Source organism: Mchenga conophoros, linkage group LG3 (assembly GCF_057382185.1).
Source record: "Mchenga conophoros isolate Kocher_MC1m ecotype Shallow Benthic linkage group LG3, M_conophoros_male_GT1.1, whole genome shotgun sequence".
NCBI lineage: Eukaryota > Metazoa > Chordata > Actinopteri > Cichliformes > Cichlidae > Mchenga > Mchenga conophoros.
The window spans coordinates 42,561,195-42,587,559 of record NC_140528.1 but is presented as its reverse complement, the minus strand read 5'-3'; the positions used below and the strand labels follow the sequence as shown (position 1 = coordinate 42,587,559).

Below are 26,365 nucleotides of genomic sequence, written 5' to 3'. Positions count from 1 at the left end.
ATTACCAAGCCACTGTGCATGGTGTGAGTTGTTCTTAGCAGCTCACCCGTGTACACGTTTGATAAAGAAAGTAACTTTGTCTCATTGTGTCTTTATTTCTCCTGGGTCTTTTACAGAGTTTTCCCCCAACATTTCTTGGTCCTTCGGAGCCGGAGCGCCTCCATCGTGTCCCATCTCCGTGACCAGTCCACGTTGCTCGTCTGTCGACAGCCCACACACTAGGTGTGTGGTCAAAGACCAAGGGCATTAAATTCGAGTCTTGGCCAACGTTCTTAGAAAGCGACCCACGGTGGTGGGGCCCGATCGAGGTGGACCAGACCCGGCGACACTGACCAGGTAGATACAGACACACTGACACAATCTTGCGTAAAATCGTATTTTAAATTCAGGGAATTTAAAATAGCGAAAGTAGCTCGTCGAGACTGGAAGCTCCCCACTTCTGTGGGTTTAAAGTAGCTCGTCGGCTGGTAGCTTGGAGCTCGTCGACTGGAAGCTCCCCACTCTTGTGGGTTAGGTTTGGAGCTCTGGGTAGCTCCCCCAGCTGGGTCAAGGGAATAAGTAGCTCGTCTACAGAAAGACTGGCAGCTCCCCTTATGATAAGGGTTCCGATTGCGCGAATAAGTGTGAATGTGAATGTATGTGTGTGTATTGTTTTAATTAACGGAGCAAGCTGAATTTTCACGGTCCAATAAGAGACTGAGCTGCTCCTACTGTGTTTTTCTTTTACTGCTATTCACTGACGTGCTGGTGAGTTGAGAGAACGGTCGAGTTCCGTCTCGTAAAGTTCACACCGCTTTTGGAAATAGTCCGAAAGTAGAAGGGCGTGTGAGCAACCACTCTCGTCTCTAATACCAGCGAAGGTGATAGCAGCTGTATTGTGTATATATTACTTAAACAAAAATAAGTAAATACATAAATAAGATGGGTAATCAAGCAAGTGAAATTAAAACTCACTCCTGCTGACGAGCAGTGGTGAGAAAAGAAAAGTCCAGACGCCGGACAAAAACAGTGTCTGTAAACTGAGAGATTTAAGAAAACAAAATATAAACAGTCAGAAGAATAGAACTCAACTACCAGTTTAGTAAAACCAGAAGACGAGACACTGTGCAGTTCCCACAACCCTTTTAGAAAGCCATCACTCATTCCTGCAGCCGCATCTGCAGCACCACCCATATCAGGAAGAACTTAATAATCCCTTATTAAGTGAAAACTAGAGATCAAGGTAGTCTGAAGTAGTTTAAAAGGGTTGAAAACAGACCCCACTGAGTAGATATAAATATAAAAAGTACGAAATAAAGATAAACAAAGGGAAAATTACAGTAGAAATTATCTTTAGAGTATTTGAAATTAATAATAGCAAGGATAACAACCTGTAAAGTGATATTAACAATGAAACACAGTTGGCATGATGACCATGCCCAGCATGTATAAAATGAATATAAAGCAAATAATTCACACGAAAATATTTTACTAAAATACATAAGGTATATTAAGGCTGTGTCACTGTTCAGCCAAGGACAGTGTGTGAAAAGGTAACTGTCTCCACCTTGGGAAAAGGATGATTCTGCAGGTCATCTGAAGCCCTTGATGGATACAAAATAAAATATAAATAATATATTATAATAGAACTGCCTGGTCCGCCATGCAACAGAGGGAACAAATGTGACCGCAGATTGGATGAATTCTAAATTATCTGTTTGCTGAATAAGATGATCTAACTATCAAATTGGCTCAGTAGTAGTATAGTGGTACACACTGATAAAATATTATAATATGCTATTGCTGTTATATAAGACAAAGGATAATATTAACAATGACATAATATTAATATGAAGAGGCACCTTAATCGGTTATGATGTGAGGTGGATAATTGTTAAGCAGTAGTCTGCATCAAGCTTAAGGTTTGCTGAAACTCAGTGTAATGACATGTGAGATGAAGACAATACGGAGAATAACTAAACTAATGAAGTGCATAGAGGCACTTGACCAGCTTGAAACTTATCATTCTAGAATGACACATTGCTGAGATAGAGCACACCTATAATAACAACCAATAAGCAAAACCCTGTAGACAACAGCTAAAACTACAGGATTGAGAAGCTGAATTAAATATGTAGACACTGCTAAGCTGATGAGCATGTTCCACATTTTCTTTTCTTTTTATTTATTTGTTTCTTTTAGAGCAGAAGAAAGACTCTAGGTCTGACCAACCGTCTCAGTCATGGGCAAAAAGATGTCAGTCAATAAAATTCTAAAAGATAATTTACTGACAAAAAATATATCAAGAGATAAAAGATAAAACAGTCCAGTGTCCCACTTATGAATTGTATAAAAACACACAGTCCCAAGGCCAGAGCCAGCTATGCCACACGGCCAAGTTGCACTCCACATGTTGCCTTTAACAGGGTTAGAAGTTGTCCTTGGAGACCCACCACCCTGCAAGCATATAGTCAGTGGTCACTCCTGCCTCTGCAACCCTGCTGCCTTTAGGCTGTGGCATATAATAGGCCCTGGACTGCACAGAGAGACAAAACGACACACTTAATATAAAATTCATAGCGCAAAACCAATCCATCCCAATCATATCTGATTTCATCACATTACATACCTGCACAGAGAGACAAAACAACACAGCAGTGGTTGTAGTGTGGGCTATAAGTAGACCAGTGTATCAGTGCAATCAAGTACACCTGCCTCTAATTAGTCCAACCTCATTCCAGCCATTGGCTCACCAAAAATGTGACACACACGAAACCACTCCCATCCCAGTGCAACTTCACACAATAATATGGAGCTGAATTAACACAGGCACATTAGTCTACCATGTTACAAGCTGCATGCTATTACAAGCCAACATATGCAGACTTCTGCCTTGTTCGGGTGGCAGCATTTTTTTTTTTTCTTTTTCTTTTGTGTCCTGACACGTTTATGTTTTTTGTTTTTGTTTGATTATTTTGTTGGTTTTGGAAACGAATTTAAACGAACTTGTGACCATACTTGAGAATCACAGTGACACATAGTGATTAGGCATATGATTGAAAAATGCCTAGGTTTAGAGCTGTGAGCTATGAGCTGTGAGCAATGCAAAGTTAAATATATATATTTGTATAAATGGGAAACAACCCTAACTTGAAAGTTTGAAATGTGTGAGATCCATGAATTGTTTGAAGAACTAGAAATTATCTAAAAATGCCTTAAGTGAAAATGTAGAGTTGCATCTATTCTCCCAAACAAAAAAAGGGAGAAGCATTCTGTAACTTAAAAATAAGGCTGACTGTTGACAACAGACTAAAACACTAATTCGCAGGTGGCTATCAGGAACAGAGAGGCGAGCAAAGTCACAAACACCAAGGCCGCAGACAGCCACGCAGAAACAGCAGATAACATAGAGACAACGCCTGCTAGAACCGTGGAGAGGAAGGTCACTTCACACGAGATTGTTGCGCATGTGAAATACACAAAGATAAACAAATAACCATTTATATAGACAGCCAGTATGTTTTCTCTGCTGTGCATCATTTTGCAAAAAATCTGGAAAACCAGAGGAATGATTACACCAATTGGCAAACCAGCATGCCAACCTCTTACAACGCCTACTGACTCTTTCATTACTACAGGCAACAATTTTGCTGACAGAGCAGCAAAATAGGCGGCACAACAGGCAAACATGACATTGATGGCAGTAAACACACATCAGATTCCACTGGATGTGTTGAAAAATGAACAAAAAGCAGCAAGCACAGCAGAGCAGGCAAAATGGCTAAAACACGGTGCAGTTCTGACAAACGACTTAATGATGTGTTATGGCAAGCCAGTGTTGCCAAATTTCCTCCACAAAATGGCGGCATTAGTGACTCATGGCTGTACGCATTTGTCAACGGGGGGACTGACCAGTATTGTCAACTCTCATTTCTACACTGTAAATTCTACACTGTAAATTTTGAAACCTCAGCAAAACAATTTGTCAGAACGTGCATGACGTGTCAAAAATATAAGGCTCAGGAAATGCATGGCAGAAACAGGAAGGCCATGGCCTGAATGTTTGGGTTTAGTGAAAATGTGGATGCGCTTAACACAAGGCTCCCATAAACTAACTCCATTTGAAATCATTCATGGCAGGCCGTTTCCACTGCCTATTACCAGTCAACCAATAGACAAAAGGCATCTTTGTACATTTAAAAGAAGGTAAAGAAACATAGAATCATTTTTCCTGTAACATTCCCCCCTGTTTAACTTATTTTACATATAAAGTTTTCAATTTAAGGTTTGCATCATTTTAAATATAAGGTTGCTGTGTGATCTGACACACCTGCACAAAATGTGTCAAAGTTCAATAAGTTACATTATTGTAACTGTGATGCGTTCACTGACATGTCCTGATGCTTTGCTGTATACAAAGAGAACAGAGAGGCTCTGCTTTGTGCTTATATTCTCCTCCTGTGTGTTTGTGTGTGCAGAGTTTCTACCAGAGCCAAATGTCATCGACTCCTCACTGAAGTCGTCCACCAGTCCAACCACTGGGATCCAGCTGCTGCTCTCTAACTGGTCCCCACAGCAGCTCAGACCTGACACATTCACTGTAAACACACTGGTTTATATTCTGTTTGTTCTCCTCATGAAGGAAACCTCACACTATCTCTGAGGGCAGAAAGTTCAAATGGAGAGGCTTTATTTATTTTATAAAGAAGCAGAAGCAGAATGTTACCATAAAGATTTTATTTATTTTTCATACTTGAGAGAACAAGTATTCACCAGGCCTTTCAGAATAAAAGCATGACCAAGACATCATTTACACATAAACAATAATAAATGGTATGTAACTAAAATGTAGATGTAATCCATGTTTTCATGTCTTCAGTAGCTTTGCTGTTATTTATGTTATTTCTAAGTGTGCTGTCGTCTCCACAGCAGTGACCTGGTTTCTCTGCAGGTTCAATAAACTTTGGTCTCACTTGATCTTCTCGTGTGCTTCTGTGGGTTTCACAAAGATGTCTGATGAGTTGTGATGAACCCAAACACACTTCAGTCCTCTTCAGAGCAGATAACAAAGTTCATGTGAGCCACAGACTTAAAGCAGCAGGAACACTTTCACACATGAGTCTTAGTTACTGTGAAGTTTGATGTCTGACATGATGGATCATCGTTCATGATAAAATATGACTTTTTAACTCTGTTATAAGTTATAAAATGTTCAACATCAAGTTTAGATGAAGGAAGAAAAAACATGGGGCAACTCTATAAGGAGACTCATAATAGATCATACCAAAGTCAAACTCTTATTTTAATAGACACATATCAACATTTGGTGATATGAAGGAAACTCCATTTATAATCTGCCTTCGTGTACAACGTGTTGGAGTTTCTTCTAAGCTGATGAACTGATGAAACTCTTCAAATCTGATTGTGTTAAAGCGCCCTCTGGTGCTATGAGACACTGGAGCTGGTCCATAAATGCTCGTTAGAAATTAAATCATGCTCTGATGCTGCCATCTGCTGACATTAAAGTGCAACAACAGGCTCTCCACCTCTGAAAGTTTAAAATCTCCACTTTGTGAATGAGCAGCAGCTGCTTTGTGTCTGATGTGGAGCAAACGTCATACTAGCAGATGTAAACTGTGGGTCACCTGCTCAACCACCACAATTTGTGGTCATATTATTGATTTAGTTATGGCAGGGGTGTCCAAACTTTTTTTCCACTGAGGCTGGGCCACTAACTAGAAATTAGGAATATAACCTTAACTTTAGTGTATTAAAGTTAGAAAAATCACTTAAAAGTGGTCGAATATGTTATATTGTTGAATATAATTAAAGAGAAAACTGCCTTCATCACAGCTTTCCATAAATGGATCTTTATTGATTTATTCAGACAAAGCTTTGGTAGCTCAATCTCAGAACAGCAGCCTCAGATTTCTTCTTAGACAGAAGATTTACAGCACGGAGAAAAAACAATAAAGGGGAACATGGGACGGGTACATTTCAAGTTTGTTATTTAAGTTATTATGCTTAGCAACACACCTATTATGTCATGAAGTGCTGTGTGGCAGGCAGGAGTAGGACCCAAAATGCAGGCACTCAGACTCAAGGGATTAACTCAAAATCACAGCTTTATTTGCTGGCAGGGAAAAAGCATACAAACGCAACTAAACAAAACTGGGAAACAAACTAAAACTCACAGGGAGACACAGGGAGATCCACACAGCAAGAGGGACGACGAACACACTGAGATCAGACGCGAACTTTCAAAATAAAACAGGAAACACAAACACAAAGACCTGACTACACTACAGGGGATACACAGGCAGGGACAACGGAAAACAGGGAGCACAGAATAAACACTGGGAAACCAAAACACAAACTGTCATAATTCATGATATCAAAAATAAGAGTGCAAAAATCAAAAACACTGGGTCACCGACCCAGAACCATGACATATTAACGTTCGTTTGAAACGGTTATAAACATCAACAGACTGAACTGGACTTAATAACAGGAGTGCATATAATTTTAGTAAATTATTCTGGTGCGTATCAGCTGTGCTGGGTATGTAAATCGGGCCATCCAGCTGCGGTGCTGATCATACGCCACTCGTGGCAAAAATCCGGACAAATGTCACTTGATCAAGGAGCAGATCTGCACCAGATGAGATCAGCTGACTTTGCGTGTGCGTGCGCTGTGCACAGTGGTGTGTACTCTGTGTGTTAACAAGAAAAACGCATATAAGAAAGTGGTGCACAAAAGCAGGGTAGTCAGAATTGATGCGCATTATTGATATTTGAAGCATGTGTACCTGCACATGCATGCTTATTAACACACGGGTACTGTGGAATAGATTTTTACTCACCTAAAATGGGAACGGCATTGCACTCAGTGGGAGCTGTGATGCTGCGCTCTGGACCGAAGAATGGCTGATCTAGACTAAACTTAGTGGTTGAGATGCGAAGGACATCATGGAGATGGCTGTTGGTCATTTTGGTTGTCATTCTGCCTGAAATACTCGGAGTCTGTTGTAACTCCAGCTTGTCCCATTGAAGTCCCGTTTTGTCAATTGAGTCTGACACAGCTTCAAAAATATCCATACCCGTAGTTGTGCCTTTTAGACTCTTAAGATCCAGCAGCTCCTCTGACTCCAAAGTTCCACTCCCCGCAAAACAATTAGCAGCTGTACGGTGTCTGTGGCATCGGTGCTCTCATCACGACGGAGTAAAAATCTAAAGCACAGCTTTATCAGACAGTTGCAGTTATTTGTTGGTTGACGAGTCTTCAATGCGTTGCACAACTGTATTTCTGGACATGCTGACGTTGTTGAGGTTCTTTTTCTGGGCATATTATTTTGGTGACTTTAACGAGGCCGTGTTTTATGAGGTCTCCATCTGAAAAAGGCTTGCCATGTCTTGCGATGAGTTGGGTGACCTCATAGCTGGCTATTGGAGCCTTTTCCTGGACCTTTTGAGCACGAAGAAAATACTGCTGCTGACCCCGCAGGATAGCTACCATTTGCTTTAATTTCTGCTCTCGCTCAGCACCAGTGTAGGATACATAGGCCTGATGTTTGGTTTCATAATGACGTCGTACATTATATTCTTTCATAACTGCCACAGTTGCAGATCAAACAGACACGTTTTGTCTTGAATTCTTTGAAGAAATATTCACTCTCCCACCGTGCTACCCTTTGCTTTAATTTCTGCTTGATTAATTGATTAATTAATTTCTTGTTGCCACATTTAGAGGGCAGTGATGACGCCTGAGGCAACAAATGTAAAACATTTCGTCAACCTTTATGTAAACTTCAGAAAACAGCAATCGGGATCGTTAATTAAGACGGATGTAAAGAGCACACTTCTGTTTTTGTGGTCAAGTACCTTGAAGTCCATGGACATCATAAAATATAAAACTGCACACATCATGTATAAACACAGATATAACGTTACCAGAAGATCATTGTCATATACAGATAAGCAGTGTAGCCACATTTACCCATAATGAAATACTTTGGCTCGTGCTCCTCAGCTTTACATGAGCTTATAGAGGTATGCACTTGCTATGCCAACCATCTGAAGGCACATTTACAGTAAAAACATTAGAATCAGAAAGTCCTGAAAACTGCATGAAATGAGTCAACAGGCCTGAAAGTTTCTGATAAAAACAGATTTATTGTTACAGAAAGAAAAGTAAACAAGATTCCTCCTCATAGAAATAAACATTAAATACAGTGTTCAATAATAAAGTAAAAAAGTGTGCAGTGCTTAAAGCTGTATATAATAAACATTAGAAGCTTCTGTGATATAAACATTAGTGTTTTATCTGTTTAAAATGAAGCAGCAGGTAGTTTGACGTTTGCAGGAGATCGAGAGCAGGAAGTAGCAGCCACAGCTCACAGTATAAAGACAAGTTTAGTCTGATAAACTAAACTACTTATGAAGACTTCAGCTGGTGTTCATGGAGGTCGATGAGCAGACAGGGAGGAGGTAAAGGCACAACTTTCACTTTGGGACAGTTTTCTACTTCTTAAAAATTATTCTGGACATTTAAAGATGAAATATGAAAATGTTTGATGTTTTACACCAAAGAAAAAGAAAATACAAAAATTCATGAAAATCTTATTTTGGCACTTCTTGAAGGCACAGTGGTCTGTCTGTCTGCTCCTGTTTCACTTATAATAAATAATTTAAATTTCCTGAAGCACAAAAAAATCTGTTTGGAATAAATAAATGTTTAGTCTAATTTCAGATACTTAACATCAAACCTTGGATGTCGTGGAAATTAATTTCAGGACATTTTCAAATGTCTTTACCCTGAATGCTCAGTGTCACCTTGGAGAAGCTGGAAGAGAAGAAAGAGACTCAGATGAGGAAAAAAAGAAGCTCTGACACATTTCAAACAGGCTGCTGTTCAGGAGGAGGCTGGTAGGAATCCTTATTCTGTTGTTGTTTATGTTTTCTGTAGATCAAAAAACCAACAACAGCAGCAACAAGAAGCACAGCGCAAATAGACAGACCGACGATCAGTCCAGCAGATCCATTCTCCTTCCCTCCATCCTTCTTCCCTCCATCCTCTGTGTGTGTCTGACCTGCAGGTGAGAAACGGGTGTGAGGTGTCAGCTGTCAGGTAGGTGATGAGTGAAGAACAGAACAGAATCAAACTGCTGTCAGACATTAGTCGTGTCCAAATTCATGGGCTGCATCCTCCTGAGGACCCGGCCTTCGCGGTCTACGTGGGCCGGGTCCTCAGAAGGTCGGGTAGGCCGGAAGTAAACGGCTGTGAAATTGGACGGTCTAGCCCTCTGATTTGCATCACCGCTGTCTCGGTGGAGTTTAATAAACTCGGCCGTCTGCTTCTTGCTATCTAAAATATAACAGGACACTGGTGTAAATTCTCGACCATCTCACACTTCTGTTTGATCAGTTTTCTGTTTGACGTTTATTCAGCTGTTTGAAAATCAAGGATGAACCCACCCGGGGGATTAATTAAGTTTTATTTTATCTAATCTAATAACTTTAATCTGTTAAAGTGTTAAAGTGAATTGTTAAATGTTGTCATTTTTATGCTTACCATCTTTACATTGTTTTAACTCTGATGAAAGCATTCCTTTGTCCCTCTCCCCAGCCTCTCAAGGTTCTGGGGGCATGTAGTGTTTTATCGCAGATACATCCTATCTATGGCGTTATTTTTGTGCCACTATTCTGAGCGCATGTAAAAAAAATTTGCAGGTTCAAGTGTTGCATTTATGTGGAGAAATTTATTTTGAGCGAAGAAAAGCTGAATTTGAGTGAACAAAATTTATTGCTGCGTGCAAAAAATGTATTTCAGTGTTTGCTATTATCCTCACACACACACACACACACACAATAGCAGACCCTCTCGCTCAGTTTTTGCACTTGCACTTGCTCGCAACGTGTTGCTCGCGCTCTCAACATTTCTGCCCGTGCGCATTCAACTCTTTCTCTACACCGTTATATTTATGCCACAAAACCAGCCAATCACAGACTTGAATGCAAGAAAAAGCTGTTTTGATCTCCAATCAGCTCGAAATGATGAAATGCAATATCCCAGAATCCATTTCGTCTAAAACTCAAACGAGGCAGTGGCGGAGGAACGCAGAGTGGCGGAGTTTGAAATATTACTCTTTCTGGGTCACAAAATAAACTTTTAGATATTTTCATGCGAAAATGGTGCTGAGACATCACATATTTGCATAAGTGCTCTAATGTTTTCGGAGAAGCCTGTTACCCACCAGCTGACTGGGTGGTCACTCGATTAAACATAATATATAAGGCTGAACTGATTGGAGATACATGCCTTGTCTTAGAACCATGTGGGCGTTGCTTTGCTGTGATGTGGCCGTCGTTGGGGTCATTTCGTGGCAGATACCAACGAGGCCTCCCTTGCAAGTAAATCGATCAATCGCTGACTGTCTTGTTTTTTTCATGATGAATAAGTCTCTAGACCCAACACTCAGCCAAACTGATTTACTCACAAACAAATAAAACACTGAAAAAAGCCCAACAATAACATTTTTAGGTTGTCTAAGTGTTTTATACATTACGTTTAACCTGAGTAGCGAAAGTCCGCAGTGATCTGAAAATGATGTGCCGGGAGTTGTGCCATTCTCGGCGGCTTCAGTGACCCTCGAGCTCCCGGCTAGCTATCGAGCTGTTGAGTAACAAACGTCTCCGAAAACATCGAAGCACTTTTGCAAATATGTGATGTCTTTATAAACCCAGCAGATATTTGAAGTTTACACATTTTCGCATGAAAATATGTTAAAATTTGACTTTGTGACCCAGAAAGATTAATAAGAGTAATTTTAAAACCGCCATTGCCAGAAACTGGAGTTTGTCTGGGCCCCGCTATGAATTCTGGGATATGGGGGGCCACGAAGGACACACCCGACCCTTTTTTTTTTTTTTTTTTTTTTTAATTATAGTGACTGGTCTTATGATTTTTTTAAAAATAAACTTTATTTAGAAACAGTATACAGAACATGTATACAACCAGAACAAAATTAACATATGCCAGGGGTGTAATACAAAGAACTACATACATTCAAATAATTTTAACCTGAATTACCTAAATTATAACCCGACCTATCCTTCAAATTCGGGGAAAAGGAGGACACATTTGTCGGCTGCATTTGGAGGAGTCTACGAATTTGGACAGCCTTCGGCGTGTTGCTGTGACGTAATCTGTCTACATATGCAGCCTCAGGAGGATGCAGCCCATGAATTTGGACACCCCATTATCTACTGCACTCTGATCACATCACTCAGACCAGCTGCTTTCTACAAAGTCTCATCAACAACATCTTTAGAAACAAACATCAACAACCAGGAAGCAGCTTCACCTCTGATCACACACACACTCAACTCTACTCACTCACCTGGAGGAACAACAACTCTCAGTGTGATGATGCTGATGGGGTCAATATTTGAAATGGATCTCTTCCTGTGGTTTGTTTTACTCTGGACGACACGACACTCGTATGTTCCAGTGTCATTAATCGTCACATCCTTCAGAATCAGAGACACGTCTCCATCCTTCATCTGTCTGTCCTGCAGATCCACCCGGTTCTTAAAAGATGGATGCTGGTCATGTGGATCAAACTGCTCATCCCGGTAACAAAGAACATATTCATCTCCCAGGTCAGCTCTGCTCCACTCCACAACTTGTATGGTTTTGTTGTTTGCAGCTCGACATGTCAGAGTGATGTTCTGTCCAGACTCGGCGAGTATGTTTCTCGAGTCTAAAGGGGAAACAACACAGAGCAGAGAGGTTAAAGGGTTCAAAGTTCAAGTGTTCACTGCTACAGCACGCAATCAGAGTGAAGATCAGAGTGAAACTACTGTTCTCTGGTTTATGGTGGTTGAGGCAAATCTAACCATGAGAGTCAGAACAAGAACACCACACAGAGGAATAAAAGTGAGCTCTAACCCTGCTCCTGAAAGTCTGGAGTAAGAACAGAGTGTGAAACACAGTTCAGTAAAAACAAAACACAGTTTCACCATCAGATCTTTAGCAAAAACAAAGCCAAGCACAATGAAACCAGTTCAAGTGTCAGATAAATGCACAGCCTGTGAGTCTGCACAGACTGCCTGTAAACACAAGTTCACACACTGAGCTCACACTGACCACAATAACTGTGAGGGTGTTACTGCTACAACCGTGTGTGTGTGTGTGTAATCAGATTTGTAACTAATGTTTAAGCTGCTGAGACATCAATGAGAAGAAATTTTGCTCAAAGCATTGAAGACACAGACAATTCATCCAGCCTTCAGATTGTTTTCACAGGAAGACTGCATAAATTATTTTAACCTGTTTATCAATCAAAAATGTTTTTAAAATAATCAGTTTGTACGTTAAATAAGCTTCAACAGATCAGTGAACCATTCTGAAACATGAAAAATAAGGCTGATGACAGACTGATATTTAATCTTGTCTGTATAGATAATTTCTCACTGCAAAAAATATACAACTGTATGTAACTACATATCTATCTATCTCTCTCTCTCTCTCTCTCTCTATACATATATATATATATATATATATATATATATATATATATATATATATGTATGTGTGTGTGTGTGTATGAGAGAGTAACATGAGCGACAATTCAAGGTCACAATTTATTTAAGGACTTTATATATTTTTCAACAGTTAAGTCTCCAACCGTTTATCCCTGCGGGCAGTTGTGATACGTCATTAGTAACAGCCCAACTACTACTCCCAACTACAACGTACGCTTATGTACGCGTCCGGATTAAGAAAACAAAACCAAAACGTTTTCAACTTCGGCTTGGAATTAAAGGATTTGGGTTAAGGAGGAACAAAATGATTAAGTAGGTGCGTTTCTTTACTTAGCATACACTGGCCAAACAATTGGTTAAAAGATTTTTAGCTTAAAAAGTGAACCGTCTACTCGTTTAGCTTCACACCGCCAAAAGAGAAAAAACAAAACAAAAAAACGGAACTAACCAAAGCCTGCAATACCGGAGCCCCGTTATGTGGAGACATCGCCAATGTTCGTTAATTTAGCTGGATTTAACGTTTTGAGATTCTCGTCGTGCTAACATTTGTTCCGCTAGATATCAGAGCGATATTAAACCTAGGAATTGAAGCTCGGAACAGACGTTCCTACACTGTCGAGGTTCCGATGCATAAGTGGAGATGAGTTTCAGATTGTTTCGAAACCTCGATACAATTCCGGCACAAATGCTTCAAATGCCCATTACCAATAAGACCCAGTACTTACTTCATAAAGTTCATTCCTTTATCATTGGACTGAGCGCCATTTGTTTTTCTCAAAACACACTAATGCGCAAGCGTCGTTCCATTCCATACCAGTTGGTATGATGACTGAGAACCTTCACAGACATACCAGTTGGTGGCGCTAATCCACCATTCTGTTGTTTGGCAACCGCCAATAAAACTCGGAAGAAGACGCGGTGACCTTCAAGCAACGCTGCTCCGGATGCCAAAGGAGAGGAGCCTAGAGCCGGCTACATTCTTGGCCATCATTGCTTGCCGTTAATACTCGGTGTCCGGCTAATATAGCAGTAGGTAAATGCAGTGAGGCCTTTCTCCGCATATTTAATTGCTAGTTAGCCATAGCTGGGGCTAGCCGCTGTCTAAAAATGTACCGTATACATTTAAAGCGAGACTAGTATCGCCTGCTAGCGATTATAAACGAGCAACTCCATCGTGTTGTAGGAGTACACTTATTGTCCACCATAGATGGGTTACAATAAAGGAGGTTCGGCTCAGTCAGAAAACACTATAATAATGTGTGCTTAGTTTTACTTTCCAAAATATACTTGGTGCAAGGGTTAAATCTCACCTGCAAACGAGGGTCGGTAGTAAGAGAAACTCCAGACTAGTAAGAGACATTTTATCGAATCCCACATCAGGTTTGTGGATCTCCAAGATCGATGTTAATAAAATAGAATAATCCCATAAATATTCCAGGTGACGCTATTTGTAAAGACCACAGCGACGCTTATCGTCTTATCGCCACTACTCCGTTAGCTGAGCCTGTAAGCCAGCTAATGATGGGTCGGTCCAATGACTGTATAAAAGATGGACGACGCGACACCGCCTCCTACCATTGTGCAAAAATGAAGCCAAATTTTGTGCCAAAATATCCCGCTTGTGGAGGCTGCCATCTTGCAAATTTGGAGCCAGAGTCTGCGCAGTAGTGACTTGAGGTAGAGCGACTGTGTATTTTTTTTTTTACTTTATTTAACAAACAATGAGTATACAACATACGAACAGATGAAGTATACAAAACAACAGAACATGAACACACAAAGCCAGGGGTAAAAGAAAAAGGTAACAATTATAAGAATACACGCAAAAATTCACATATATATATTGTTTTGAGAGCCTTTTTGTTGGTGGAGTCTGATATTGATTGTATGTACATTTCCACATCCTTAAAATAATGACAGAAATATGGTGTTTTGTTAGTAAACTTACATTTATGGATCAAAAATTTAGCTAAAAGTATCAACAAATTTATCATAAAAAACATTTATCATACTTCTTGGGGAACTTAAAGAAACAGAATAAAACATTTTCCGATCATAAAGAAAACTCCCTTAAAATATGGACAATAACAAACCTGCTAAATTTCTTTCAGAATCTCTGTGTAAAAGAACAGTACCAAAAAAGATGTGTCACAGTTTCTGGATGATCCCCACAGAAAGTACAATTAGTATCAATGTCCCTTTTACATTTTACCATGTAGTGACTGGCTGGATAACATATATGTAGAATTTTAAATGAGACTTCTTTCACCTTATTTACAATCAAATATTTATGGGGGACCATCCAGACTGTCTTCCACTTGATATCTGGAACATATCGGTTCCAATAAGATGTTATATATGGGAGAGAGACGATATCTTCTTGGAATAAACTACGTATTCTCTTATTGCTGTTACCAAGTTCCTGTGAAAAGCAGATTTTTCCTATTGGTGACTCAGCTGGATCAGGGAGAGTGACTGAGGTAGATATTGAGCTGTCAGTGTTTTTATATAATATTAAAGTCCCTCAGGGTATGGCACCAAGCACCATTGAGAATTCCTGAACACTGATTGGAAAATTATATAGTGCAATAAAGTCGTTGTAAGTAAGTAGTTGTCCCTCTTTATTAACCAGCTGAGCCACCAATAGGATCCCATTTTGGAGCCAAGTTTCCAGGAAGAGAGATTTATTTTTATATAAAATATCTCTGTTGTTCCAGATGAGGTATTTGTGAGGTGAGAAGTTGTGTTTATAAATGAGGGTCCACGCTAAGAGGACCTGCTTATGGAAGGATGAAAGCTTTACAGGGAGTTTCTCAACATTGTAATTACAATTTAAAACAAAATTAAAGCCACCAAAACGAGAGAAAATATGATATGGTATAAAGTTCCAGATAGAGGTAGTTTTTAAGAAAATGTTTAGCCCAATTAATTTTGAAAGTGTTATTTAAAGTAGAAGAGCGACTGTGTAACACTCCCGCCCACACACCCGCTGGACGTGACCGCAAACACGCCCCCTACACTTTTTACGTAGCCCGGCTGCTCGAGTTTTTTTGCTGGTTTACCGCGACTGACGACTCGTTTAATTAAGGTAAATACAACCATGTCACTGTTATAAGAAAAGACACACAGCCGGAGGTGGGGTGCCCCCGGCCTCTCGGCCTGGGGCTCGGTCACTCAGGCGCAGCTGGCTGCCGGCGGAGCTCACGGGCGCGTCACTGCAACTCCCCCTGGCTTCTGCTCCGCGGCTGCTGAGTGAGCCCTCATCTGGGACTCTCCTCAGCTCTTTCTGGGACAGTGGCGCAGCTGCCCCTCTGTTGGTCTTCCTTGGTCTCTTGTGTTCTGGGGGCCTCTGGATGTCTGGAGTTTTGATCTCCTCCACACCTGCTTCACGCCCTGGAGGACGGGGCTGTGGCCCCCCCACACCCTCTAGCAGATTATTACATGAAGGAACCTTTTAAAAAAACAAAAAACAAGCGCGTCCATGCTCACAGGTGTACACACGGGTGATCACACCCACAAACTACACCCTTTTTGGCTCCTACCTCAAAGCACACTGTGTTCTGTTGATCTTATGTGCTGCACAATAATGTTTAACATTTAGTATTTACTGTCATATTCCCATATATCATTGTGATGTTGTTTATTCTATTACTCTTGTTCTCTTCTGCTTGCTTTCTTTTTTCTTTCTCAGCAGGTGATCCAGGTGATTGATATATGCATTTTTTTTTCTGCTCATTCTGTTGGTTTTTGTCTTTTGCCCTTCTCCCCCGTCCCTCTTCTCAGCTGTTTCTTTCCCTCTTTCTTTCTCCCCTTCTTTCCCCCAGTCAAGTCTGTCCCGTATTCAGTAAGTGAAAATAAAATAAACAATAAAAGGTGAATCAAATGGACCATTACGGCAAGGCTGGGATGGTCAGTTTGGTAAAGTAAATCCGTTGGGCATCTTTCTTTGCCTTTAGACAACAATTCTGATGGCAAAAGAGCCAAACGGGACAGGCAAAAAAAAAAAAAAAAAAAAAAGACACACAGCTTATCATCTTATAGTTCTAAAATCGCTCTGTTGTTAATTCGTTTGCTATATTAGTCGCTAACATACGCACTGTGTTGGAGGCTTGTTGCTAGCTAGTTAGCGATGCTACACACCTGCTACTCTTAATAGTCTTCAACACTTATGTTTTTTTTAATCCATTTTTAGACAGCGATGACATCAGCTGCACACTCTACAGAGGCCCAGAGTTACTGTTAATATCAAAAATATAATGCTGTCCTTTGAGATTTTAACATAAGACTGAGTGTAATGGATCTAAAACTGTTTAAATCTCTAGTCTACAGCCTGGTAACATGGAAACTTTAAAAACAGCAGCAGAACGTTTCAGTAGTGTAGTCTGTGTTCTTTTCATTTAATAATAGAGTCCATATTATATCAACAGCTACATTCAACCTGGAGAGAAACTAGTGAGGGAGACCATCAGGACCAAGCTGGGTTTCTGCGTCCAGAGGTTTGGAGAAACTTCTTCCCTTTCTTTCATCACAGCTGTCCTGTGCCAGAAGTTCTGTTGACCCACTGAAAGAGGCTTCATTTAAGAAACACCAGGAACACTGAAGCTCATCGCATTGATCAAGCAGGACTCATGATCTTCACCAGCAGCTCCCTCACAGGGAAATCTTCAGCACTCCTCTGTAGGCCCGCCCCAGGAGATGGATAAACCCAGCATTTCATGAACACTGTGATGAGACCTCTGGTTTGTGTAATGTTATAAATACTCGGATACTCCCCAGAGGCTCCGGACTTTTACATAAAGATATTATATTCAGTCCTGTAGAAAGTTATATATTTAAAAAATATGTGATCCTCTCTGGTTACTCTGGTATGAATAACTCTGCATCACTTTATGGTAAATAACCCACTATGTGCAAAAAACTGTGAAAGAATTCCAGATGACAAGTTTGTAGTTCAACATACAAGTGACGACCTTTGACCTCCATCAGGTTTTATTTAATTGTGTTAGAGAAAATCTCATATGCTCTTCATGCAGCTGAGTACATCAAGTGTTTAAAACGGAAGCTGTGCAGGTCTGAGATACAAACTGAGGTCCTGTTAATGCTGATATATAGTGACACAGTTACATGAGTGATTAATCCTTTTGTTTTTTTGTCTTTAACTTTATCAATAAAACAGCTGCAGCTTTCACTGCAGCACATGTGGTACTTTAACCTTTGTACTGTTTTCATCAGTTCATTTTGCAGTTAACATGTGAACATGTTGGATGATCTGTCTGCTGTCACTGGGTGGTGCTGAGGTCTGAATCTGAGGGCAGCTCCTGTAATCACAAAGAGAACAGAACCATCAAACTCAGATATAAATTTTATCCCTCAAAATTGAAATAAAGCTGATTCTTCTGTCCTCACACACTCAGGATCTACATTTTTTTCAGTATTACAGTCCACTACAGTAGTTTAATCCATACTTCCTGATTAATGAGGAGCTACAAGGTACAAGCTTTTTTTAAAAAAGTTACTGTCTTTACAGATGTGGCAAGAGACTGAAAACATGCTGTTGTTTGCACATATTTAATAATCAGCTCTGCACAAGAGCTGAAGCAGAGTGCAGCCTGTTGCTTTTACAGTATAATACTTGTAATAAAAGTACAGTAACGGTAATTAGTGAGTAGCCCGGAGCGTTTCTCTTGATTTCTTTAGTAAATTCATTCACCTGCACAGATTAGCTAAACGAACCCTGACAGCCGAGTGCTCATCTTAGCTAGCTAGGTCTCAGGACCGAGCTAAGGACGGTAGTTACGGATTAGCTTACAAACACGTTTCACTTACCGAAAAAGTGCAGCGGGGCCTCGGGTCCTTCTGTCGGGTAGTCCAGTTTACTGAAGAACACCTCAGGCTGTCAGGTTAAAACACTCGGTCGTGTTTTCGTAACGTAAACGCTGGGCGTCCTCTCAGAGCCTTCGCTCTATCTGCTATTCCCGAACAGAGATACGCCAGTTTCTCCGTGACTGCAGCTGTCAGTCAAAGCTATTATGATGACGTTTCACCCCAATTTAACATCACCGCGGTAGGAATTAGAATCAAACTTATGGGAGAGGAGACCCCTTGGACATAAATCAGCGTGATGAGAACTATTGATAACAAAAGAAAGAATCTTTGGAAAAAAATTATCTGAGGAGAATAAATTTATTTTATTCTGACCCCAGTCCCATCCGCTAACATGGAGGAGGCGGGGTTTATGACCTATACTGCAGCCAGACACCAGGGGGCGATAGAGACGTTTTGGCTTCACTTTTGGGGAGCTGTCGCGTCGTCCATGTTTTATGGGTCGGTCGCTAACGAAATGGCTCTAGAGCCGGGTCTATGACGTGAACGTCGGGAGCCGTAGGTTTTTTTTCTTTCTCTCACCCTCTCCCCCTCTCTCTCTCTCTCTCTCGCACTTTTTTTCGCTTCACTCTGCATGCGAGCCTTGTGCTTTACACTGGGAAGGGGGGCGGGGGGGCGGTAGTTACACTCCGTAACACAGGAACAGAGCAGGAGTGAGAGAGAGAGAGAAAGAGCCAGAGACAACAACGTCACATTAGAAAGGTATAGTAATCACCCACAACTATTTTCAGTTGCAGATGACAAAGGATTCAGACAGTTTATTCATGCAGGCCCATATGACAGAGAATATGCATGCTCTTTTTGTTTTCATATTATAATTTATATTTAACTGTGTTGTGGTTTGCAGTGTTTTGTGTTGTTTCACTTTAAATTTGTAAAAGGAAAAAGCTGAAAATTTAAATAGTTAAAAGTTGACATGTGAATAGTTGATTTTTGTATTAGATGATTTATTTATTACATTTTATGTGGAGTGAATAAATAAAAGTATATTTACGGTGGCCCCTACAGACAAAGCACGTACAAACTCAAAAACACGTAAAAACTCAAACACATAAAAACACGTACAAACTCCAAAACATGTAAAACCTCAGAAGCACATAAAAACTCAAAACACGTACAAAAGACAACAGAAGTGCTCCAGGATGCTAGGGGCAGTGTTGCGCTTTTGTTACCTAGTGGCTACACAAGCCAGCAAGTACCAACGACCGGATTTGGTGTGTGGTAATAACAGGTAAATGAACATATATATTTTTTTATTATTTGACTATATATGAATGCTTGTGTATAAATACACAAACAATACACACATGCTTTCAATTGTGTAATTTAAGTGATCTAGGTAGCTCTGTGTTGGAAGTTCAGTTCATGCTAGAAATGGGTTTTGGAGTTTGTATGTGCTGCGTCAAGTCAGCGGTCCCCAACCCCTGGGCCTCGGACCGGTACCGGTCCGTGAGTCGTTTGGTACCGGGCCGCAAGAGTTGAGGCTCAGGTGTGAAATGTATAGTTTTCAGGGTTTTTATCAGTTTTCAGCATTATTTTGTTATCGTTTTTATCGTTTACTCTGTTTTCCTTGGTCTTTTCACGTGTGTTATGAATAAATTTTATTTTTTTCGGTACTGGTACTAGTTTTATTTTGTTGTATTTATTCGCGACACCTTAAAGGCCGGTCCATGAAAATATTGTCGGGCATAAACCGGTCCATGGCGCAAAAAAAGGTTGGGGACCGCTGATTTAAGTGATCTAGGTAACTCTGTTTTGGAAGTTCAGTTCATGCTAGAAATGCTTTTTGGAGTTTGTACGTGTTTTGTCTTTAGGGGCCACCACATATATTTATATTAGAGCTGGGCGATATAAGATTTTTTCATATCACGATATGTTTTTTTCATTTCAGGCGATAACGATATCTATCACGATATAAGCCAAATAACTATATTTGTAAGATTTAAATGTGCCGTTGCTCACAAGTAAAATGTGAAATAATCAGCAGCTTGTTTTTAAATATTTATTTCCCTTAATAAGTTCAACAGGGTAGATGTACTTAAGGAACATCAGACTTTTTCAGTTAAATAAAGGCAAATATTGCAAACTACACAAAAGGCAGCCGCTAAAGCGTTTAAGTTTCAAAATAGAACAAACGAAACAGACTAAATTGTCAATTCCACTTAGAAACAAAATATTAATTCTAAAAATAAATCTTAGTTTGTTTTACAGAAGAACAGACAAAACTGACTAACTTTTGTCAATATCAAATAAACTGAGAACTAAAAGGAAATTCTCAATCTCTCCTTGTTGTATAGCTGAGCTTTTCAAACAGTTTTAACAGTTACTTTAGTCTGACAAAAGCCGAATGACGAATCAGCGCTTCCAGTGAGAGATTGAGCATGCACCGCTTTATTGTATTTCCAGACTTGCTTTCGGCACAATTTACAGTGCACGCTACTCTGTTTTTTGTCAGACTTGAAATAGCTGAAATACCTTCACACTACAGAACTTCTATGGCTCTTCCGTTCGACAATCTCTCCGGCATTGGAACCATCATTGGTTTTCTCTTCGGTCACCTTCGGTCACGCTCTCGGCGCACTCATTTCCTCTCGGTTGATTTTTCTCTAGTCGGCGCACTCATTTCCTCCATTACCCGGGCGGCACGGCGGCTGGCTGCTTGCCAAACAAATACACACGTGCGGCTTGGCACTTGTGCTGTACGTAACAAGTCACGTGACGTGAAGCTGCGGCTGTGATTGGTTTGGCTCTGCGCTACTTAATTTGGATTGGCTGTTCTTCTTTTTTTTAAGAGGACAAGAGAGATGAGGCCTATCGCAATAGTTTAACTTTTCTATCGAGAAAAAGTTATTTCGCAATACATATCGTTATCGTTCTATCGCCCAGCTCTAATTTATATATAAACATATATAAATAAAACCACTTTTTTTTTACATTAGTAATTCCTTTTGTGCATAATTTTATATTGTTGTTAATAATAAATTAATTAAAGCAACAAAACAACCTGAAGAGCCAGTTCGAGCCGAAAGAGCCGGCTCTTTTTAGTGAGCCGAACTGAAAGAGCCGGTTCTCTAAAAAGAGCCGGAAATCCCATCACTAATGCCAGCCTGCCTCAAGTGGGCAGGGCCGATAGTGGAATTTAAATAAATGGGAAACACGTCAGTTTCTGCACATTTTGGGGGGTACGGCCTTCAATACGTGCACAACTTTTATTTAAGACATGTTTACTCCAGAAATCTGATATGACAAAAGAAAAGATATGAGTCTAACAGTCTCTTTCTGTCTCATTTAGCCTATATGACACTAAGAATGAGATTTATATAAGATATATATTATATATTTAATTACATTTTGGATACTGGTATTTAAATCAAAGTATAGCCTACAGTGGTGTTGATAAGCCAGAGGAAACATAGCAGTGATAGATGATAGGTCTTGTACCTGCATGCACCTGCTTGTAATAAACAGAATTGATCATATTGAAACATTAAGTTCTGTAATTATAAGATCGAGCCCAAATTACTGTGGCCTTTCTAAAGTCAGAATCCAGGTGCTGCAGTTTTCCTGTATTAATCTACACAGCCAATCAGAAATAATTATTATATTAAGAAAATAATAATTATTTTCTCAATATATCTGAAAATTGAAAATACATAATATATATATACAGTGTACTTAAAGTGTACATCTCCAGAATCCTATATATGATATTACTGGATCATATTTTTGCATCTCTCTCCCTCTATATATATATATATATATATATATATATATATATATATAGATATATATAGATATATATAGATATATATATATAGATATATATATATACATACATATATATATATATATATACATACATATATATACTTAAAATGAATGACACCTAATCTGGTTAACACACGGTTGTTAACTGAGAACCTCACAATGTTTTCTTGATAGACTACCAGAGGTTCTTCTCAAAGAGCGTAACTAAATATTTTAAGCGTTATGTTTATGAATATCTAAATTCTGTCTCAGTGCACTGTGAACTTAGTGAATAACTGCCTCGTACAAATATACTTCTCCATTACTGATGTCAGCATCAAAAACCTTTGGTGAGTTCAGCAGGATAAAAAAATTGTGTAATACTTTGGTCTGAAAAGGTTGACTTACCATCGAGGTGTAGTTTTCTTTTTGACCTCCTTAATTCTTACTGATGAGAATATTTGGTTTTATTATAATGGATTAAGTGACAGCAAAAAACTGTTACAAACTTTTTCCTGTTCTGAAGTTTCATGAAGGCAACGTTTAAGATGTACCTCAAACTGATGCTGTTGTACAATCTGTGAAACTAATTCTTTCTATTTTAGAAATATTTTTCAACCACGAATAACAAAAAAATATCACCTGATAATTATTTAATGTCAGTGTTTTGGGGGGATAGGAAGATATGTTGAAATCCAGTAAGTTTAGTAGAAGTGTCGGAGTACCAATAAAATAATCCAGAACTACTGTTCTCAAAACCAAGAAATTTCTGATAGAAAAAAATGAACTTTTTCTGTCTTGACAGGTGATAGGGTTTGATTTTAAAGTGTTTTAGGGGGGCGAGGTACTGTAGTGTGTGTTCATAGTTGTATATTATTAGTTGTATATTATTTTATATATAGTTTATCTTACCACAACTATGTTTCTATGTACAGCTGCTCTTCTTTTAGTGCAAAGACAATAAATCTGTTTCCTCAAAATTGAACTTTAGTTCAAGTCAAAGTCTTATTTTAATAGGAAAAAGTTTATGTGAAGGAAATTCTTTAAAGCACAAATAAACTCCATTTTTGTACAATATGTTGGATCTTTTTCAAAGCGGTGTATTCAGAAGAAAATTGGCAGTAAATTCATTGAACTATACATATAATTTTCTCATCTAAAAGAGGAAATGACACATAGCAGAGGTGTTAAAGAGGTCAAAGTTCAACTGTATGAGTCTACAGCACTGATCAGAGAGAGAAATCTGTGGTCTCTGGTGGGTTGTTCTCAGGCTCCTGGGGCACTGTTCGTGTACCGGAGTCACCGACCTCTGGTGGGGTGGGCTGCCCATTGCCTCTGGTTTAACTGGGGCTCTTGCCGTTTGAGCAAGAGGGCTCCACCTGGGGCCTCCTCCTCCTCACAGTTGTCATCAAAATGTGTGACCTCAGGTCATAAGGACTCAATTTCCTGCTTGCATAGTAATATATCAGTGTCAGCTCTGGCATTGCTGTATCACACATGTACATATGAGTCAGAATAAATAAAATGAAAGAACAGTAATTTAAAAAAAAAAAAAGCAAAGTAGCCTGATCCAGGATCATGAGACAGGTGTGATTTGAACTGTCTCATGATCAGGAAAGCTGTCTGCAGAGAGGGAGCAGACCAACATCTGGAAGTCTTTGTTCACTTCAAATGTTTCAGTGCCAAGTACAGCGTGCAGCACAGTGAACAACAGCTTAACGTCATAAACATTAACTATGACGCTTCAGTTTCTGCTCCTTTTGGTTAGACTGCTGCTGTAAACTTTCTGATCGATGACATGTGACTTCAGTGTATTTTTCCATTATGCGAACTCAAGTTAGGCACAAGTGACAGTTAAGTCACCGCCCATTTCGAGTCTAGATTGTGCTATTTTTACTCAACCACCCTCAGTTATACATGTTGTTACTATCTGAGCAACCTCAGCTGTGATCAGAGTAAAACCACATGAGCTTGTGCAGTGCAGCCACAGGGGAAAAAAACATGATAAGAAACTTTCTTTATGTCTCTCAGGCTGCTTTTACACAAAGCCAAACTCTGGAAAGGCCACACTTAGAAAAACTTTGAACTGATCACACTGTTAACTTACATGCTGCTATACAGGCTGTTAGATGTTCTTTACATTTGAACCATGAATTAATTTTAAAGTAGAAGAAGATTCTGTCACTAGAATTATGAAGCCAGGGATTGACAACTTTGTGGTTATGCAGTGTAATGATTGTGTGAGAAGAGCATCGTCTTTCCTACTGTCCTTTCTTCACCTTATAAGACTTATAATACGTTATAACTGAATTATTATCAAGCCACAAACTCTTAAATCCACAAAGTAAAAGACACAAAGTTGAATCTAATCTTTTACCGTGTATCTGTGCTTCTGCTACCACCTGGTTTAACCAACACAGAAACACCACAAAAACTTAACTGTCACAGAAGAGATTAGGAGGGACCACTTGATAGGACCATGAACTGGTCCTAATGTTGCCCTGATTCAACCAAGAAGAAGGATGGAGCAAACACCTCTACTGTGTCTCCTCTGTGAGTTACAGCAATGATTATCTATGAAGATGCTTAAAGACCCTCTCTCTGTGGTTGCTCCGTCACAAACATCCAGTTTGTTGTACACTCAGCAGGTTTGTTTTGTTTTTTAGGAGTAAGAAGAACAAGGGCAAACAAACAACAAACCACGTGATTAAAAATGAATACAGTGGAGACAATTGGTTTACTGGAATTCTATCCATGATTATATTCGATCACATTTGGCTTCATTAATGATTTTATTGCTTTGAAATAAAGCGATACAAATAAACTATGGAGCACAAAGTACAATGTTTCATCCAAAATACAGTGGAGTAGAAACAGAAAGCAGAATAGTTTAGAAATACTTTTAAAAAGTACAAGAAAATACATTAAAATTGTGCTACATTCAAATACTTAAAGTACTTTCTGAGCCTGATCCTGCTGATGCTCTCAACCATAATGTTTCATTAGATAGATGTGGCTCTAGTGTCCAGCTCCTCATTACAGCTCTGTTATACTTGTATCATTTTGCTGTGTTCATTACAGCCCGACAGTAAAATGCTGGTATTTTATGGTGGATTAGAGAACCTGATCTGTTTTTGAATAAAGCTGAAATAGACTGACTGCAGGGACTCACTCAGTATAACAAAATGACTCATCTGACAGGACTGATATACTTTCTGTTTATTGCAGATCCTGGTAATTTTCCATTAGGTAGTTTAACAATGCAGGAACTACATACAGATCCGAGGTGATAGTTACTGCCGTGTTTCTCTGGAAAACCGAGTGCTTATTGAGCTTTCATTTGTATTCATATGTATTTGGAAGTTTTAATTTGTATCATGTTTTCTACAGTGTGTTGTGCAGGTTATTTATGACTTGTTTTTTGTTTGGAGTTTATCTTTGAAAAGAACAAACCGCTGAAAGTTTAAATCATTTGCCCATAAATGTCAGTTCGGGGCGTGTCGGACAGCAGAGAAAATAAAACCTTTATGCATCACGTGCAGTGTTTGTGATTTGATGTTTTACACTCTGCTCTGAAAAGCACAGCATGCTATTCAGTTCACGTGTGATGGCATGTTGTTAGTTAAGCTGCCCAGAGACACGTTTTTCTTCTACAGTTTTTAACCGATTATGGTGAGGGAGACAGAGGAAGCAGGAAGTAGGTCAAGCATGTACACTTTGGTACTCGTACACTCACAGTGTTGTTGTGGTTGAGACTTTTACAAGTTAGGGAAGAAACATTTACCATTTTAAAAGTACATTTATCTCCTTGATCTGTATAGAAAGCAGCTCACTGATTTAGTATGAGGTATGTGGCACAGTGAAGAGCACACGGCTGCAAACCATGAACACGTAACATGTCACTCTGAGGTCCTCCATTTTGTCTACTGTGCCATAACAGTAAGAGACCCTGGATTGTATGAATGCTTGCTGTTTCCAATAAGCAAGTAAAAAAAATCCCAGTCTGGAAAACTACTGGGTTTGTAATATGTTGGGGTTTGTTCTCACTCACACTAACTCTGCAGCCAAGTTGTCCATGGAGTTGGTGTCACTTACATGTGTTTGTGTTTCTGGCATTACATTTTGTTGTGGTCAGTTTCCTGTTTATCCAACAGTTACCATGCATGTGACTCGGGACAAACACGGGACGCATGGATTGAATTTGAGTTGAT

General features: G+C 39.5%; 1 protein-coding gene and 1 long non-coding RNA gene across 3 annotated transcripts; one reads left to right on the top strand and one right to left on the bottom strand.

Moving 5' to 3' along the window:
* Positions 1-8,130: 8,130 nt before the first annotated feature.
* Positions 8,131-14,079, bottom strand: LOC146578785 (programmed cell death 1 ligand 1-like). Of its 2 annotated transcripts, XM_085269041.1 has the most exons (4): positions 13,835-14,079; positions 11,378-11,740; positions 8,996-9,067; positions 8,131-8,820 (listed from the first exon to the last, which is right to left on the bottom strand). In XM_085269041.1, exons 1-4 carry the CDS (start codon positions 13,899-13,901, stop codon positions 8,807-8,809), a joined length of 516 nt encoding a protein of 171 aa, XP_085125167.1. In that variant the 5' UTR covers positions 13,902-14,079; the 3' UTR covers positions 8,131-8,806. The 2 variants fall into 2 exon arrangements, with proteins under 2 accessions (XP_085125167.1, XP_085125166.1); XM_085269040.1 differs by having other exon boundaries at positions 8,131-9,067; positions 13,835-14,070.
* LOC146578784 (uncharacterized) lies at positions 14,063-17,735 on the top strand. Its single transcript, XR_014891540.1, has 2 exons — positions 14,063-14,201; positions 16,952-17,735. It is a non-coding gene; the product is annotated as an uncharacterized LOC146578784 (long non-coding RNA).
* Positions 17,736-26,365: the final 8,630 nt, after the last annotated feature.

Bases quoted from the DNA above. Each gene is read 5' to 3' on its own strand.
- LOC146578785 (XM_085269040.1), bottom strand. From the start codon at position 13,901: ATGTGGGATTCGATAAAATGTCTCTTACTAGTCTGGAGTTTCTCTTAC. The intron at 11,741-13,834 runs GTGAGATTTAAC...TTTCCCCTTTAG, and splicing joins CTACCGACCCTCGTTTGCAG to ACTCGAGAAACATACTCGCC. The intron at 9,068-11,377 runs GTGAGTGAGTAG...TCTCACCTGCAG, and splicing joins GAGAGTTGTTGTTCCTCCAG to GTCAGACACACACAGAGGAT.